Source organism: Corylus avellana, chromosome ca9 (genome assembly GCF_901000735.1).
Source record: "Corylus avellana chromosome ca9, CavTom2PMs-1.0".
Classification (NCBI taxonomy): domain Eukaryota; kingdom Viridiplantae; phylum Streptophyta; class Magnoliopsida; order Fagales; family Betulaceae; genus Corylus; species Corylus avellana.
Window position 1 is genome coordinate 17,086,728 of NC_081549.1, and position 18,217 is coordinate 17,104,944.

An 18,217-nucleotide genomic window follows, 5' to 3' on the forward strand; every position below is an offset into this window, starting at 1 on the left:
AGTCCCGCCAACAAGTCGTTACTCGATGTGGAGGTTCTTTCCCTCAATCTATTAGGAGTGGTAGTTTGGCATTGACCTTCGATTAGCTGAGCTAGTGGAAGGAGAAATGATTGCTTGGTGACATCCCTTCGAGGATGGTACACTTGGATCCTAATTGTTGGCGGGGGCTATGGGTCATTGGATTGTTAAGCCGTTTAGTCCTTAATGACCTGTGATTCTTTCGTTTATTCCTTAATGACTTGTGATTCTTCATACCTTTAGAGGTCAACTAAACTTTTTAGTGGATAGTTTCTCATAAAAAAATTAAAACACTGAATACTTTTTTAATATAGATCAAAATTTAAAATATTAAATGGGCAAACTCTTTTTTATTTTTTTATATGTTCGCACAAAAATGAAGAAGAAGATTCAAATTAGTAATCCCGCTTTGTTAAGTATAATCCAAACTGATTGGATTACTTCTTAGGAACCATGTGCTGACGTTTTAATTGTTGTATTGGCTCCACAATATTCTAATTCAAAAGATATGAAATTACTTTTTCAAATCAGGAATAAAAAAAACATTTCAAAACTACCATAAAAGTATCCAAATTGTCGCGTCTCCGAAACGGGTTCCTGTCCGTGTGACCATGTGACACGTCACGTCTCCGAAGCCAGGGGCCCATGCAAAAGGAAAGAACACACACACAACTCCAGTTTCACCTGCACTTCGCCACCTCGAACTCTGAGGAGCCACTTGTCCCACACATATCTCCTTTACTTTCCCTCCTCTGCTGTTTCAGATTTCTCTAATGCTATGGTCCCTAAAGGGTTTTAGTGTGTTTTTGGCTCTCGCTTTTCCTCACTGCCTGCACTTCTTCCCTCCTTTTCTTCTCAAATTCTTTCGCCGGAAATGGAGAATGAAGAACCCTTTGCTAAGCTGAAGGATCACAGCGCTTCCACCACCACCACCACCACCATGGACGACGCTCCTACTCAACAGGTCCTTTGTTTTGGTTCCTCTGCTGCCTCCTCTGTTCTGTCTCTACCTTTTCTTTAGCTTCTACTAAAATTCATAGCTTCAACTCACCAAATTGGAAATGGGGTTTGCTTTTTTTTACTAATTTGGGATTGGTATCCGACTATCCATATCCCAGAATCCTCTTTTTTTTTCTTTTTCTTTTTTCGTTTATCATAAATTACAATTTCCTCTGTTTCTCTCGTACTTGTGGATCCTGTAGTTTGTTATGTGTCCCATTCTTTTCATGTGTTGTTTCTTCCACTTCTCCAGTTGAACGTAGCTAAACAACATATATATTAGTGGGTCTTCTTTAAATTCTCTGACAAATTTAGGTTTCTAAGGATTGAAGCCATAGATGTTTCAAAATTAAGGCAAAATGTAAGTTCTGGTTGTTTCTGTTAAAATATAATTAAATGATTAAATTCATACATTCCTATAAGCTTAAGCTTTTGGGATAAGTGGTGATCGAACTATTTCAGATTTTTCTTACTTGAATTTGTGCTGGATGTGTCATATTTATTAGTTCATGCATCAGAAAAACTATGTTTTTTTTTTTTCTTTCTTCTCATTGACTATTTGGGGTAATCCACATGAACCCTGCATCTCTATATTGCTTTATACAGGGGCATAAATTTAAAAAGGAAAAATTATTTTGTCAATATTTCACATTTTAGCAATTCATGGCCCTTTGGTCTTTCCTAAATGATTTGCAGCGTTGTCATTTGGGACAAATTAAATTGACTGATGCATCTCAATGGTCATTTGTAATTTCTCCATGTATGAGACATGTTATGCTTGCTGACATTCTTGTGTTACTGTTTGGTTGATTACAAAAGCTAAATGAGTGATTTGCTTTTCTGCTGATCCAAGGATTTTTTTGTTCTTTTCCTGCTTTCATAGGTTGAACACTCAACCGAAATAGTTGAAGAAACCCCACCTGGTCACCATCAGAGTCCAAATTACTTTGAATCAGAAAAACCAACGATATTTATTGAGGATGCCAGGGAGGATTATGTCAGAATAAACATGCCTCAAACACCAAGTCGCACTCCTAAAAGAGTAAATTTTTCCCCATTACCCAGCCCTAGCTTTGCAAAAGTTAATTGGTCCCCAGGTCCCTCACCATCAAAAACTAAATTAACCATAAAAAGCCTTCTTCCAAAACTAAGTTTCAAACGTCAGGGTAGCACTTCAGACATTGAGAAGGAAGCTATTATAGCACTAGGAGATTCACCTACAAGAATATGGGAGAAGCGTCGGATTTCAAGGACATTGTCTCTTACAAAGCTATTCACACCAAAAATGAATAGAGCATCATCTGTACCTGGAACTCCAATTGCTCACTCAAATCCAGAGTCTATGCATGGAGGGAATATGACCAGTCCATTAAGTTCTGTTGTGAGTATCAGCCACTTGCTAGCTTGAGAACTATTACTTTATGTTGAATACTTTAAATAACCACGTTGGGTTCTCTTACAAATTAACATGATAGATGGCAAGCATTATTGTGACCGAAAATTGTAATATGTATTTGAGGTCCCAATCCAGCATCTTATACTTTTGATTGAAAGTTTATAACTCAAATTTATTTTGTAGATGTAAAAATTTATTTGATTAGCCTCAAGTATATTGTGAAATCACATTTAAACCCTGAACCATTTGCAAATTTCATGATTTAAGGACATCGGTTGCTGTAACCTTATTGTAAACGTGCTTCAGTTTCACTACTTAGTCAAATTTACTTGCTTGCTGAAATTTCATGGTATTCCAGGCCAACAGCAAAGTTCTTTGTCTTTCATTTAAATTTGTGGAGATCAGTGACAGAGCACATAGTTTGTGATTGAATTGAATGTTGCCTCTGTTGATTGAATTTAACCCTTGAACTATTTGCAAATCTTCTAATTTCAGGACATTCAGGCTTTTGTATTCTTATCATTAACATGCTTAAATTTTTTCTACTCGCTGAAATTTGATGGTATCTAAGGTCGACGCCAAACTTCTTTGTCATTCATAAATCCAAGTAACTTCCACAATTTAAATTTGTTGAGCACATTTATGGTTGGTAAGGCAGGCAGTGTGCCAAGCTGTTTCCTGACTTCACCGTCATCTTCTGTACTATATATTCCACCACCTCAGACCAATGTAGAACATTTTCTTCCCATTTGTGAAAAGTTTATTAATTTATTTTCTTTTAACTAGCTTATTTACTTGTTTGACGTCATAATTTGGCATTTCAATGTACCTCCAATGTATTTTCCACTTGTTCATTCTTACATAATTGCTCGCTATATAGAAAGGAGGGGCCCAGCGACCTATTTCTCGTTCACATTCAGTTCCCGAGCTTTGCAAAGAAGGAAGCCTATCTGTACGTGTTGGTTTTCGCGTAATTCCCGCCACTCCACAAAAGGCTGAGGGGACTGTCATGACAATGGCAAACCCATCCCTAGAAGATGATATTGGTAAATTTCCTCTCTCTCTCTCTCTCTCTCTCTCCCTGACAGGAAAAGGATTGTAAACTTATTATCTTATTATTCTTGATCGCATGTCCACAAATTATAAAACCTCCTCCCCACTCCCCATCTTCATAGTTGTTATGTCCAAACTACATTATTTGAAAATCAATAGAAGGCCTTTGCAGGTTGAATTGGCCAAAGTTAACTCAGCAGGTTGTTATCAAACTCCAAATCCCAGAAATGGCAGCAAGACATTAACTCCGATATGGTTCACCAAAAAGCACCAAAAAGTAGCATATACATTTAACAACATGACAAATCTAATTCTTTGCTGCCTTATCAGGATTCATGGCACATTGTGACAGAGCTGTCTTCGTATAAAAAGTCCAACTATGAGTACATTTGTGGCCCTATGAAAGACTTGATTGATAAATTGTTGTTTTGTATATTTTATTTTATTTTATCAGGATTCATGGTATATTGTTCTATACATTTGACACAAGTATAATCCTTATGGTAATCATCCACAAACCACGAGTTAGGAAATGAATTGCCTGCAGTTTCAGATTTTCTCTGTTTTGTGAGGTGTGATAACCAACCTATGCCTTATCTTAGTCTTGTGGTTCAGATGGAAATGATGATGAGGGTGAAAATATACTTGAAGAAGAAGCTGTTTGTAGAATCTGCCTCGTTGAACTGGGGGAGGGTGCCGAGTCCCTCAAGATGGAATGTAGCTGCAAAGGCGAACTTGCTTTGGCCCACAAAGAATGTGCTGTAAAATGGTTTAGCATAAAAGGTAATAAAATATGTGATGTTTGCAAGCAAGAAGTTCAGAACCTATCTGTCACCCTTCTACGAATTCAAACTGTTCAGGCTCTTAACTGGCAAGAGAGTGGTCAGCAAGCTGAGGTTGCTAGATATAGGCAAGTATAAATTTTCCACTCTGCATTGCGGAGGGAAAGGATATCCTTGATTTGTCTATCCATTTTCATCTATTTTGTAATTTTCCTGCTACTTCTCCAAACAAATATTCATCATTTAACTAAAGACGATTTGTATTTAGTTTTTACCTTGTCTTATACTTAGGTCTACAAGTTCAAAACCTTTATTGAGCAATTCGTTCTAAATCAGGTTTAAGTCTAGTTGACAAGTAAACAATTTGAAAAGACTTGAATCGCTTTGTTGTTAGCCATCTCTAACTTGATGCCAAATTAAATGGTCTGTAACTTATGCCTAAACTCTGTTTAATATCATCTTCCAGGATAATATAACTGAAAGTTAATGCAATTTTTTTTTCAGGATATGGCAGGATATTCCAGTTCTTGTTATTGTCAGCATGCTTGCTTATTTTTCTTTTCTAGAGCAGCTACTGGTAAGTTTAGTGACTTCCAACTGCTATCTTCCCAGCTTTCTGAGTTCCTAATATCATCATGTGGACAGATTTCAAAATTGGGATCCGGTGCAATAGCTATATCTCTCCCATTTTCCTGCATATTGGGTCTTCTAGCATCCATGACAGCCACAACAATGGGTAGGCTGTGTTTTCTGTATTTCATCAATCCTTTGTGCTTGGATCTTGTCATCTGAGAGTTATACTGATTCCTGTGAAATTTGTGTTTAGTAAACAGAAGATATGTCTGGGTTTATGCAGCCTTTCAATTTGGTCTGGTAGTTCTCTTCGGACATATTTTTTACTCACTGGTAAGGGATTCTTTGATTACTGATTATGTCATGGCTTGTTAATCTCTCTCTCTCTCTCTCTCTCTCTCTCTTTAGTGTCTCATATATTTGTTTGGGATCAACAGGTTCACATCCAGTCCGTTCTATCTGTTCTTATTGCCACACTTGCTGGGTTCGGAGTTACAATGTGTGGACATTCTGTTCTTGTTGAGATATGGAACTGGAGGAAAAGGTGGCATTCTGAGTCAAATCAACATGGTTCTCAGGAGGTGGCGCAGCCAGAACAATCAACTGAAACTGCCGATCAATCTCAGACGGATCCTCACCACCATGTAAGTGAAAGAGGAGATGAGTTGATTGCAGACCAATCTCAGACAGATCCTCGCCACCATGCAAGTGAAAGAGGAGATGTTGAAGCCATTCATGGCAGCTGACTCTGTATATATTAGACTCATTAATGCCATATGTGGTGGCATCATAAGGGAGGGTTTTGGCTGTATAAATACCATATCATTTGTAAATTTGAGTTTATGCAGTGCATTTCTTAATATAATAACAATCTGGAAGAAATCCCTTTGCTGGTTTTTCTTCTATATTTCCTTTTACTTTAGGACAAGTGGAATTACCGCAACCCCATCAAGTTCACAGCAGAAACCCAAGCAAATGGGAAAAAAAAGGGCCAGATTTATTAAATAGCTTGATTTTGCGTTGAATCTGATGACAGTTTGGTCACTGTTAGTAACTAGAACTTTACTTCACATTAGCATCTCTGCAGAAGTTCCTCCTCTTTTTCGACAGTATTGTTTTAGAACACAAGTACACAATGAATGTGACTGAAGAATTTCACCATGTCAATACGTTCTTGTGACAATGTACTACGAATAGAATAAATAACTTGAAATCACTGCTGAGAAAAACACGTCTCAAAGGAGCAACTTCACGTTATTCCTGTCAATCATTAAATGTACCTTACTAACAGCCGTTTCGTACTTACACGGGGGCTCGTCTCCCTCCCGACTCTTTTCTGCCGTCAGCGGTATGTTTTATACCTGAATATACATTTGAACCAGTTGGCTATTCTCACTCCAATCACGTATTGTTTACCTAATAAAACCAACTGGATGAAAAGACATTGGCTATATGAAAAATAGCTTAGTTTTTCTTTCTGATGACAATTTGGTTATTGCTTGTAACTAGAACTGCCAACCCTGCTTGAGAATAAAGGTTTCTCCTTCAAGCTGGAACTTAAGACAGTTTCTGTGTTGTTTGTTGACTGGCTTTCTGCCACCCCTGGTCTCATCCAGATCTTTATGTGCCCCTCTCGGCACACGGTAAGAACAGAGTCCTGCGTAAATATCACGCCAGAGAGGGGTTCGGTGTGAACGCGATGAGTCACAAGTGGGGAGATCTTTGGAACATCTCGCATGCTTGGAGCAGGTTGCAGAGTGGCCACTGTGGAAGCATTGTCCCAATGGGATGACTGGCTTCCAGTACTGTATTTGGGGGACCCACCAGGAGGGCGCCGCAATGGCACTACAATCTCATCCATTTCCAGATCCCACAGAAGCAATTGTGTGTCCTGCCCACAAAAAAGATCAAGCTAGTGAAATATGAAAACCTCAAAGCATGGATGTGATGCAAGGAATCAGCGTTAGGCAAAAATGCCTAGAAGTATACATAAGAAATGAATAATATATTACACAGATAAAAGGCTGTCAAATAAATTCTTATAGCGTCACATTAATCCTTACCATTGCAGTCATTGGTTTAATTTGCATGACCATATTAGCCACTCATTGTTTCCGTTTCTTTCCTTATTTCACCCAAAGTAGAATAATAAGAATAAACAGAAGGCCAAAGACCAAGTATGCAAGGCCATTTCTAAAACGTAATCATTTCAAATTCTACTCTGCCCTGTAAGCCAATAATCAATGCTAACCTCCTGCTTGTAGCCTCATCAGTCTCATAATATATTCTTAGTTGACCACTCAACATTTGCATCATAAGATATGTTGTTTCACATAATCTAACATTCAATTTGACAATCGTTCATCAGATTAACATCACAAAAACACTGCTCCACTTTCTTTCTTCAAAAACTTTCTAGTCATAGATCCTCAACAATACTCTCAGTTTTTGCTCCTAAAGTTATTCTAAAAACCCTTTTGATTCTAAACCTTCCCCACAGTTCTGACACAGTGTACCTCCACTATAATTTCTACATAGCCCAAATTTCAGAAAGCATATTATTACAGTTCCAACTTGGTTCCTGAACTAAATAGTTTCTATATATTTGTACTGGCTGATTGCAGGAATGATTCTGGTGGGAAATTCTAAACATGGAAAGGACATACTTTGGATTCGTTAGGAACTAGTTTGAGAAAAGGTATTAAGAAGTTAAAAAGGTTGAAGTTACATCCAGAAAATTGACAAACACTCAACACTTGTATGAGGGAACCACCATAGCAATCACACCAACAATATTTCTCAATACCTGACCAACAGAACCAAACCGGTACATGACAGTTTCCCCTGTGCCTTCTGAATTTGGCGATGACCAATATGAATCAAAAGCCACTCCACTGACCTGCCAGCATGATTTAGTAACAATAAGCAAGGTAGTTATAATCATGTAAGAATCCATAACTACCCTGGCATTATTTAATAAGAAGCTTACCCATGAATTATGCCCCTCACCCCATGCTACAACTTTCCGATCTTCCATGCTCCAAACTTGAACTAAATCATCTTCACCTCCCGTCAGAATGTATTTTCCATCCATGCTGTTGAGTGGCATTTTGTTGTCAATCATACTATCTATTTTCTCAAAGACGATGATAAAATTTAAACCAAAAAGAACCACATAACATAAAAGTTTAGATTAAGAAGGAAAAATCAAGGACAATGGAAGGAACATTTGAAAGTAACAGCTATAAGCTATGACTGGGAAACCAGTAAAGTTACCAACCTCCAAGCACAACATAATAGAGCACCATAATAACTTTTGCCACCACATATGAGGTGTTCTTTAGAGTAGTCAAAAACTCGTAGATAACCTGCATTTAGCATTTAAATTGAGCTCATTTATGTACAAAATAAACAAACAAAACCAAAATATGCAGGTGGTAAAAAAAAGAGTAAGTTATACCATCTCTTCCCACAGTCGCTAGATAGGCACCATCAGTTGAGAAAGCAATGCTATTAATTGAACCTTGGCATATATGCCATCTGGCAACTGGGTTACTCTGTATATATAAAAATGTATTGGAAGAGAGTATGAGAATCAAGAGCTACCAAAAAGAGAAAAAAAAAAATTCAACACCCCAGATGCATCCCATACATATGTTAAGTAATGGTCAGCCCACTAAACCAGTAACTAGAGAAGTGAGCACTCATCTAAGTTACAAAAAGCAAATTGAAATATCCCCATGCATAAGCCTTTACAAAACTTCAAAAAACTAATCTTGCTTAACTAACACTAAAGCAACTTACTAGAGACCCAACCCTTAGAAGTATATTGAAGAACCAAGCATATCTTAGTATGCATTATGTAATAGTAAGCAATTTTGCTTTTCCTGGTTAGTGAGCAATAATTCCTTGGTCTAGGTTGAACCCACCAAAAATATGTGTGCAAAGACATCAACACAAAATACAACAGACCTCTCAAGCAAATGATATTATTCCCATAACAATAAATGTAAGGTAGACACATAAACACACACATCTAACGTAAATGTAGTTAATAATACAATGCTGCTATTCTTATGACACTAACCACACATGCAAATGATGCAATTACCTTTGTAACGTAAAACACTAACAGGAACTAAGCTTTGACAACCTAGAGGGAGGAATTGAGAATTTAAATGAGATCAAGTGAGAGACTCCAAATCATGCTAATTTGGGTACAGGGGCAACTTCAGAGGTCCTCCCTAGAGCAATTAAATCACAATTTTTTGCGCCTACTCCAAGTCCCAGTCAGAACTTAGATCTATCATTGCAAATGGATAAATGCATGCGGAAACATTATGTTGAATGGGAAACATATATTGAGACCAGTCTCCTATATGATATATCAGTTAAAGCTATAAACTTAAATATGTGGAGAAGAGAGTTAAAACAACCTACAATCGGAGAAATTAAACAAACACAAGACATGACCAAAAAAGCACCTTACTGTAACGTGCATGCGCAACAGAAAAGTGCATCGGATCTTTAACAACAGGGAATGAAGAATCACCTGCACCATCTTTGCTCTGGGGAAAAATAAAAGAAAAAGGAAAAGGTGAAAACATGCTCAAATCACTCTATGTACCACAGTGAAATAAGTAAGTTTAGGGCTTGCCTTTTCATACACATACAAATTTCCATCGGTATGAGCAACAACAAAAGCACCATCACCTCCAGGCACCCATGAAATACTAGTACAACGACTGTTGGAAAGAAACAACATTAATCAACTAGTCATTTGATTTAGACTTCTTGTACTTAAAGAACAACAATATACGAGTGTGTTGTGTGTGTGTGTGTGTGTACAAGCTATCAGTTATTATATGGCTTTTATTTTTACTATCCCTCAGCCTTAAGAGCTGGAACAGTAGTATCTTGCAAGCTTTCAGCCGTATGTTTTGCCTAGTAGATGCAGCCAACATCTAGAATGCGCTGGTTGAGAGTTGTTCTACATTTTATATTTCTTTTGCAAAAGTAAATCTTGACAGACCAGTTTGCCTGCCTACACAAACTTGAGCAGTTCAAATTTTAGCAGTCCTCTAAAAATAGGGTGAGAACTACCTACTGTGTCAACCAGACCAGATAATGGTGCACATACAAGACATTTAAAAAAATAAAAGAAGGAAAACATAGGAAAAAAGAAGCAACTACTTATCCAAGAACTAGATCACTATTGCCTATGGCACTCTACCACAAGATAGATAGTGCCTTATGGTACTGTATCCCACTCTATTTGATGAGGTGCATTTGGAGAGAAAGAAATGATCGGAACTTTGAAGACAGTGAGAAAATGGTGGCAGAGTATAAAAAAAATTATTTTTTTTATCTTTACCCTATTTCAATGGATAAACTTATGATTAGAGGTGACAATTTGTGTTCACGTGTCAGGTTTGGGTCGTGTCAAGACATGGGTATAAGACTATATAAGTCAACCCTAACTTGACTAATTTAATTAAATGAGTTGGACACCTCGGCTCTAACTTACTAATTTCGTGTAAGGCTGGTGTCAGGTTCACGTGTCATTTAAAAAATTGTCCGCCCTACTTTTGATTGTTTTCACATTTCTAATTTTCATGACTTTTATGATCTCTTTCATTTACTGTTCAGGTGTTTCTCTAGTAATTGTTGTTAAATTGGGTATGTCCATTGGTTTGCAACGAAAATCATATACTTATAAAAAAAATCACTATTGCCTCTTAAAGTACAACAACATTATGTTGCGGTGTATTCAGAGGTCAATTCCATAACTATATGAACTAGAATAGAAATTGTGCATAAAATACATCAAAAAGAAATCCACTGATATAGATGAGATAGAACACATATTAATGACACTGTATCTTCAGAAAAAAAAAAAAAACAAAAAACTTTACTAGTTTTAGTACAGTACCAGAGATGATATGTATTATTAATCATTAAAATTTGAAGTGGGGATACCTTACTCAAAGATGTTCAATTGTACGTGTATTATATATATCACAAATATTGTAATAAGAAAAAACAATTTCCTTCAACATCTCCAAATTGAAACTTGATGCTGATGATGTTTCTATTGAGAAATAGCATACACTATCATGAAAAGACATTTTCCTTCTCTATGTCCAACTTGAAACATGAGTTCACTGTCCTCGAATGCATGCATGTATACGTGAAGCAATACCACAAATATGGATCAACCAGCTAAAAAACTAGCAACGGAAATATAAAATTAGTTCTCGACAAGTTTCATACTACCACATAGGAAATAAAAAAAAAAAAACAGAAGTTTAAAAAAATCAGAGAAATAAGAAATCAGGATTCATAGAAGTATCACATCGTAGCCCATGTCACATTGACTTAGTTGTTCTGATTGATATGGTTATATTTTCAGAATCTAATCCCCTACCATATGACATGGCATGGTTGCAGTGTCCAATTCTTCTTTTGAATCATAGGGAATATGGAGAATCTATGCAAGTATCTCCAACATTGGATGTGAATTCATCATATAAAATTCAAGTAATATATATATATATATACACACACACACACACACATTTATTTATTTTTTATGATGAGGAACCCTCTAAGGCAAGACCGCTTCGTGTACTCACCCCCAATACAAAATATAAATTTGGCAACTATCTCATACTCCAAAGAACAATCAATGTGCTCCTCGCTTTCATTGTCAGGCACATGTTAGTGAAAATACCCAGTGTATTAGACACACCATCAGTCATATTATGTACAAAAGATTAATATGGCTATTTAGATGCAATGCAAAATAGCAATTTCACATTGATAAGTTTTTTGAACAACCACTTTGAAGCAGAGCATAAGGGCCTTGGAACCATGTACAAGGAAATATTCCAATGACAAGATCGTCAAAACAACTATGAACTTTTGGAAATGGTTGAAAAAAATTAATATTAGTGATGCAAGATGAGCATCAAGAAATTCACCCACTAACTAGCAGCTGGATGATACTAGGAAAAGCTACTTTGGTCACTGACAAACGCCTAGCCTAAGATGGAGAGGCTAATCCAAGCAACCCCGAAGTTATCAGGAAAATTTCAAAAGCTCAAACAATATTCATTCAATTTTCAACAATTATTGCATTCAATGGTCTTAATGGTCTCCCGACAATGTCTATTATGCTAGAAAGTTAAGGCATTAGTAAGTATCAACATGGAAATCCTAAAAGACAAAATAGCTTAAGAACAACAGAGTCAAAGCACAAGTTTGTGTATAAAGTTAATGCATCAAGCACTACTGTTTGCATAGACCTAATTAACACATAGTACCCCAAAAAAAAAAAAAAAAAAAAAAAACCTTCAACTAACACCATTCAAGACTACTGCTTTTCAAAAAAAAATTCTTCTTTTTTATCCGCATTTTGGCAAGGTCAAGCAACCTTTTAGATTCCACTTAAGTCTAGTAATTGATGAAGGATATCAATATCTGCTGCAACATACATTCCAGGAACAATTCAGTGTAGCTGTCAAGTTCTTTATGAGAAAGGTATCCTTCACCTTACCATAAGCCATAGGATACTAAAAAAGGTACAGCCTATTTCCCTTTCTTTGCCATCTAATCTTCAATCTCCAAGAAAATCATGATTAAACCAAAAGAATTACTTATGGAAAAAAGACCTATTCAATTGCTTATTGGACAAAAAAAAATCATTAGCTGAGACTTTGCAAGCCTTTTAGCATTGTACGCATTTTCCATGGCTTGACTAATGAACATAAAAAATGAAATTCCGTAGCATCTTCTCAAACTAGATGCCAAGTGTAATATCTGATAGCCCTGATAATAACAAAGCAGAAAATTTTGAAAGAAAGAAGCAAAATCAAGTAACACATGCAGAGGGTACTAAGAGTGAGGTAATCCTTGCCTGTTATTAACAGAACCATCTTTGTTATAATGCTGGGCCCCAACAAGCTTCTTTCCTACATCCTGTAATTGCTGTCTCAGTGACACAGAGTACACTACAATAGTACACACAACACCAATAAATTTGTAAAGTTTGAACCTCCAAAAAAAAATTATGAGTTCAAATTTGTCTTAAATTTTACCATCGCCAGAATTTAACCCAATAAGCAAATCATGCCCATCCCTAGCATCGTGGTCGAATGAGTGGCACACGGGATTCGAATTACTGAAATGGATAGACTTTATTGGATCCTACATTTACCGATTAACCTGTCATACACCAACCAAAAATTTGCAAAAATCACTAAAACCTGAATAACCAAATACCATATTACCTTGTCTTGAGAATTCAAATCACTTATAAAGATAGCATCCCCCACATTGAAGACCAAGTAAGTCCCCTTCCCATCAAAGTTTGTAGTAGCCATTGAATTACTCGAACTTGATGACCCCAATGACCCAACTCTACCATTCCCACTAGTACTCTTACTCCCACCATTTCCTCCGACAAAGCTAAGAGCCCGGCTCCCATTACTTGCACCCAACAACCTCGCTGCCGCTGATCGTACCCCACTGCTAGCACTGAAGCTTGAAGGCTGCGCTGTTGGGGTTGATGGGGCTGGCTTGTCCTTTAGATGAGCAAGGGTTACCTAGGATAAAACTCAACCAACAATGTTTTCAAAACTTTAGTATAAACAATAAATAAGTAAAAAGCTAATTCATTTAACTAAAAAGTGTGACCAACAATGAAATATAGAGAATGGAGTCTGAGAACATTCCCAGGATAAGAGAATAGACTAAAATGTTTTCAGACTTCATGTTAAGAAATGTGTATGAAAAAAGAAGATAGAAATTAAAATTAAAATGACATAAAAATTCTCAATTGGGCACAAATATATCCTAGCATGTTAACACGGATTAAAAATTGCTTTTAAAAAAAAACGATTATAAAGATAAACACTAAGAAAAACAAATTAACATAATATCAAAACCAACGAAAACTCTATCCAAAAGCTGAGTCTGAGAAACGGGTATTGATCATTGATTAAAACCCTAGAAATCAATGTCAACAACAAAAATGCTCACAGGACATCCTTTTCACGAAATGGGTATTGAAGAAACCTCCCCTCAAAAAAGTGCTTCCAAGTATTAATTGAGACTGAAAAAGAATAAAAGGACTGAGAATTTCAAGTACCTGAGTGGCGGTCTTGCCATGGGCGTAATGAAGGAGACCCGAGGGATGGGTCTTTTCGTAGTGGAGCTTGTAGCGGCCTTCTGGGGTTTTGAAATAGGTCTTTAGGGCCGGTGATTGTGCGGTGGCGGATGAAGACGACGTTGACATCATGCCGTTGGAGCTGTTGATCATGGTGTTGCTTATGGTAGGCCCGGGAGCATGTGATCATGACACTACTAGGGCTTTCAATTTCAACGCTGGTTCTCAAAGAAAAGACCTCGCAGTGTGGTCTGCTTCTGGGTTGCTCTGTTTCGTTAACCTCTTCTTTGTCGGTCTTCAATGGCTTCCTAATCAGAAGGCGGGATCCTGTGGTTTGGGGCTTATGCGAACGTTGGTGATGATGGTAATGATAGTTCAATGGGGGTGGAGATTTGACTTTGTGGGGTTTGAGTCAACGAAATAGACGGTGGGGATGACGAGGTCTGCACTATCTGTCCTTGTCTCTGGATTGAGAGAGTGCGAAGCTGCGTGAAGCATGAAAACAGCGAATGACACAAACGCAATGCGATGGACTCCGTTGTGATTGATTCAACCGGAAATCAGGTTTTGTCAAATCTTTCATGATTTACTTTTGTGACCTTTTTTTTCTCTCTCTTCTCTTTCATGGACTCCCGGTACATCGAAGAAAGCATATTCTGTGGTTGATGGTGTCGCCATGTGGGCTGAGCCCATCAAGGTTTTCGTGGAAAATAAGACAATTTGATTTTGTATTTAGGGCTTTTGATGAAATCAAATGATGTTTTTGTTTACGCAGGTTAATTGTCCTCTTGAGTGTTTGTTTTATATTTTGTTTTGGGTTTTCGTAGAAGCTCAAGCCCAATGGATTATTCATTGGGCTCAAAAGATTTTAGCCCAAATTGCTATTTAACCAAAGTTGGTGGGTTACATAAAGAGTGGATGGTGTGATTTGGTTAGGTCTCCCACAAAGCTTTGGACATTAGATGGTACCTTTTAGGAGAGAGAGTTTTCTTTTAAATTAAATTGGGTTTGATTTTTTTTTTTTTTTTTTTTAATTTAGTTTATTAAATTGAGATGTGTTTAAAATGAATATGATCAGAGTATGTGATTCGCGAGAATGAAATGCATTTTGGATAAATGTCAGTTTAATAAAATTCTCATGCATTTTTGAGCAAATGTTGGTTTAATAATTCTTCCGATTCAACTTAGAAGAAAACTGACTCAATCAAAAGAGAAGTGATAGAGAACCAAACTAATGAACCCAAAAAAATTTTCAAACTGACATGACAAGGGTTTTTAAATTAAAAAAATGTAATTCTCTCTCCTTTGTTTGTCACGTCAGTTTAAAAAATTTTCTGGGTTTATTTGTTTGACTCCCTAGCACTTTTCTAACCAAAAGGCTAAAAACGGGTCAAAGAACGGCAACACTCTTTGCTTCATCATCACTTTGATGATTTTTTTTTTTTTTTTTTGGCTGAGATCCACCATCGAGCTAACTAATAACTTTATCATCAGTAGTCAAATTTGAAATCCCCACAGATCAACGTTTAAATTGCTGACAAAATAAACTTTTGTAAAGTAATAGGGCTGCATTGAGTGCAATGGAAATCATTGTTGAAAGAGGACGCAACATATATGATCAGACGATAGAATTAGATACAACATACCTCTTTCATCACGCATTGGTCAAAAAAGAAATAAGGAAGCCGTTGGTCCATATTGGTTGCACCATAACATCACCAGCTGCATCATTATCATCCACTTTAACTACTCCTCGATCGTATTTCATCACTTCAACCACAAGTTTTCCTTTTAAAGTTTGCCATACCAACAAGCAAAAACACACTTGTATTATTCTTAAAGTATTCCACTCCCACTTCAATGACCTTTCTCTTGAAGGCTCTAGATTCAGATCTAGACTTTAAACTGGCCTTTGCTAAACATAACCTAAGATATACTGATCTTGTAGTTATTTGGCTCATATCTTATAGTCTAAGGTATCTACATATAGATATGAGTAATGCTAGGGATCATCTTTATCTTTTTAAAGTTGATGTGGCTTTTAAAATTACAATTAAATTTTAGATGAATCTTACTTGAATTTTGATTTAATAGTGAATTTGAAAATCACATCAGCTTTAAAATGATAAAAAGATGGTCCCTAGCATTACTCTATAGATATATGTCTTAGGTTTTATAGATTCCCTTTAAGTTTGAGATTCTCAAATTTATAAATTTTAGCTGTTTATCTCATCGAAGCGTCTAAAATAAGCCATGTTTCAGCATTTAATGATAAAATTTAATGAGGGAGCTACCCTTAAGGAATTTAATTAGTCATGTTTTCTCGTTAAATGTTAAAACATGTCTTATTTTAGACGCTTAAATGAAATGAACGGCTGAGATTTATAAATTTAAAAATCTCAAATTTAAAGCAAATTTTAGGAGATCACAATCCAGTTTTATAGCTCATTCTGCAGCTGGTATACCGGTTAATGACCTTTCAGGTGCCGTCCACAATGACTGTGTTTGGGTAGGGGCTTGAAAAATAGAGTGGGCCAGTATTGTAGCAGATTTGATTGATGTGAAAAAAAAAAAAAGTAAGAATGTTTTTTATGAAAAAGTGAAAAAATTTGTTTTATAGTAATTTTTTTATTTGAATAATAATAAAAAGTGATTGATGTGATGTAAAAAGTAAGAATGTTTGGATTGATTTTGAAAAAAAAAAAAAAAAAATAGAACTTTGGGTCGTCCCGCCCTTCCCCAAACACAACTAGTATTTTCACATTTTCACTATGGGCCGTCATAACTAGTACCGTCGGCAACATTCTCTCGTATCTTACTTTCATTTTAACAATCCTCTCCAAAGCGGTAGAATGGATTGTGGCATGAATAGTGTTATGTTGTTTGTATTTGATTTGTTTTTCTTTCTTGGTATTGTTCTACTACTTCTTTTGCTCATTAAAAAGAAACCTTTTCTGATTTTTTTCCTGGGTCCCAAACAAAACTCTCTCTCTCTCTCCCTCTTACTTAACAATAAAGATGAAGACTGAGGTTCTCATGCCACCTTAAATTGCACCATTTCACCTAACTCTTTGGACTCCCTTAATTACCATTTCATGTCTTCACTTCACCACTACACACATTATATATAAGACGACCCCGTTTTCCCATCCCACCACCCCAATAGCACAACACTACATGCAGTTAACGATGAAGCAGCTGCTTCAATATTTCCCCTTCCTTCTTTTCTTCTTCATCTTCTTCCTCCATTCCACCACAACTCCCGCTCATTCCCAGGCCGTTTCTCCGGGACCATCGGGCCCCACCAACATCACCGGAATCCTCGACAAGGCCGGACAGTTCACCACCTTCATCCGCCTCCTAAAAGGCACCCAGGTGGCCAACCAAATCAACACGCAGCTCAACAACTCCAACCAAGGCCTCACAATCTTCGCACCCACCGACAACGCTTTCTCCGCACTCAAATCCGGCACTCTAAACTCCCTCACCGACCAACAAAAAGTCCAGCTGGTGCAATTCCACATCCTCCCTTCTCTCTTCTCCATATCGCAGTTCCAAACCGTCAGCAACCCTCTGCGCACGCAGGCCGGCGACAGCAGCAACGGCGAGTTCCCGTTAAACGTAACCACCTCAGGAAACCAAGTGAATCTAACGACAGGGGTCGTCGACGCAACGGTGGCGAACACTATATTTAGTGATAGCCAGTTTGCGGTGTATCAGGTGGACAAGGTGCTCCTTCCGCTGGATATTTTTGGGGCACCTGTGTCGCCGGCTCCGGCTCCGTCGTCTGATAAGCCTGAGAAAAGAGTTTCGGGTTCGGATGCTCCATCTGGGTCTAAGAATGATGCCTCCGTTGACACTTCTGGTGCAACGACAGGAGCAGTATCCTTTGGAGGAGTTGCAGTTAGTGCCGCAATATTTTGTTCTTTGTGGTTGTGATTTTTGTGTTGATTGATTGATTGATTGATGATGATGAAATCTTGAGCGCGGCTGTTTTGATTTCTACTATATTAAATCATTATTCTTTTGATTAATGTCTGTGTCGCTATTACATGTTTGAGGAATTGGAGTGCTCGAGCTGACTGCTGAGTGACGCTTTTGCCATGGGCGTAAATGTAATGAAGAAGATCGAAGGGATGGGCCTTTCGGCCCAGTGATTGTGCCTCGCGTTGATTAGTGTTTCATATGGGCTTGACGAAAGTGGGTTGAGTATCAAAGCCCAAGCCT

The 18,217-nt window shown here is 37.2% G+C and overlaps 3 protein-coding genes across 4 annotated transcripts; 2 read left to right on the forward strand and 1 right to left on the reverse strand.

The window, feature by feature from the left end:
• Positions 1–717: 717 nt before the first annotated feature.
• Positions 718–5,738, forward strand: LOC132191271 (uncharacterized). 2 transcript variants are annotated; one of them, XM_059606215.1, is made up of 8 exons: positions 718–982; positions 1,901–2,398; positions 3,294–3,459; positions 4,082–4,376; positions 4,753–4,825; positions 4,894–4,984; positions 5,075–5,154; positions 5,259–5,738. In XM_059606215.1, the coding sequence occupies exons 1-8, from the start codon at positions 893–895 to the stop codon at positions 5,565–5,567; spliced, it is 1,602 nt and encodes a 533-aa protein (XP_059462198.1). In that variant the 5' UTR covers positions 718–892; the 3' UTR covers positions 5,568–5,738. The 2 variants fall into 2 exon arrangements, with proteins under 2 accessions (XP_059462198.1, XP_059462199.1); XM_059606216.1 differs by having other exon boundaries at positions 5,082–5,154; positions 5,259–5,350.
• Positions 5,739–5,950: 212 nt separating this feature from the next.
• Positions 5,951–14,601, reverse strand: LOC132191269 (uncharacterized). The gene is made up of 11 exons (XM_059606214.1): positions 13,973–14,601; positions 13,113–13,427; positions 12,921–13,029; positions 12,740–12,833; positions 9,479–9,566; positions 9,306–9,389; positions 8,282–8,378; positions 8,102–8,189; positions 7,811–7,916; positions 7,628–7,720; positions 5,951–6,712 (listed from the first exon to the last, which is right to left on the reverse strand). Exons 1-11 carry the CDS (start codon positions 14,141–14,143, stop codon positions 6,314–6,316), a joined length of 1,644 nt encoding a protein of 547 aa, XP_059462197.1. The 5' UTR covers positions 14,144–14,601; the 3' UTR covers positions 5,951–6,313.
• Positions 14,602–17,153: 2,552 nt separating this feature from the next.
• Positions 17,154–18,205, forward strand: LOC132161620 (fasciclin-like arabinogalactan protein 11). The gene has a single exon (XM_059571779.1). The coding sequence runs from the start codon at positions 17,168–17,170 to the stop codon at positions 17,927–17,929; it is 762 nt and encodes a 253-aa protein (XP_059427762.1). The 5' UTR covers positions 17,154–17,167; the 3' UTR covers positions 17,930–18,205.
• Positions 18,206–18,217: the final 12 nt, after the last annotated feature.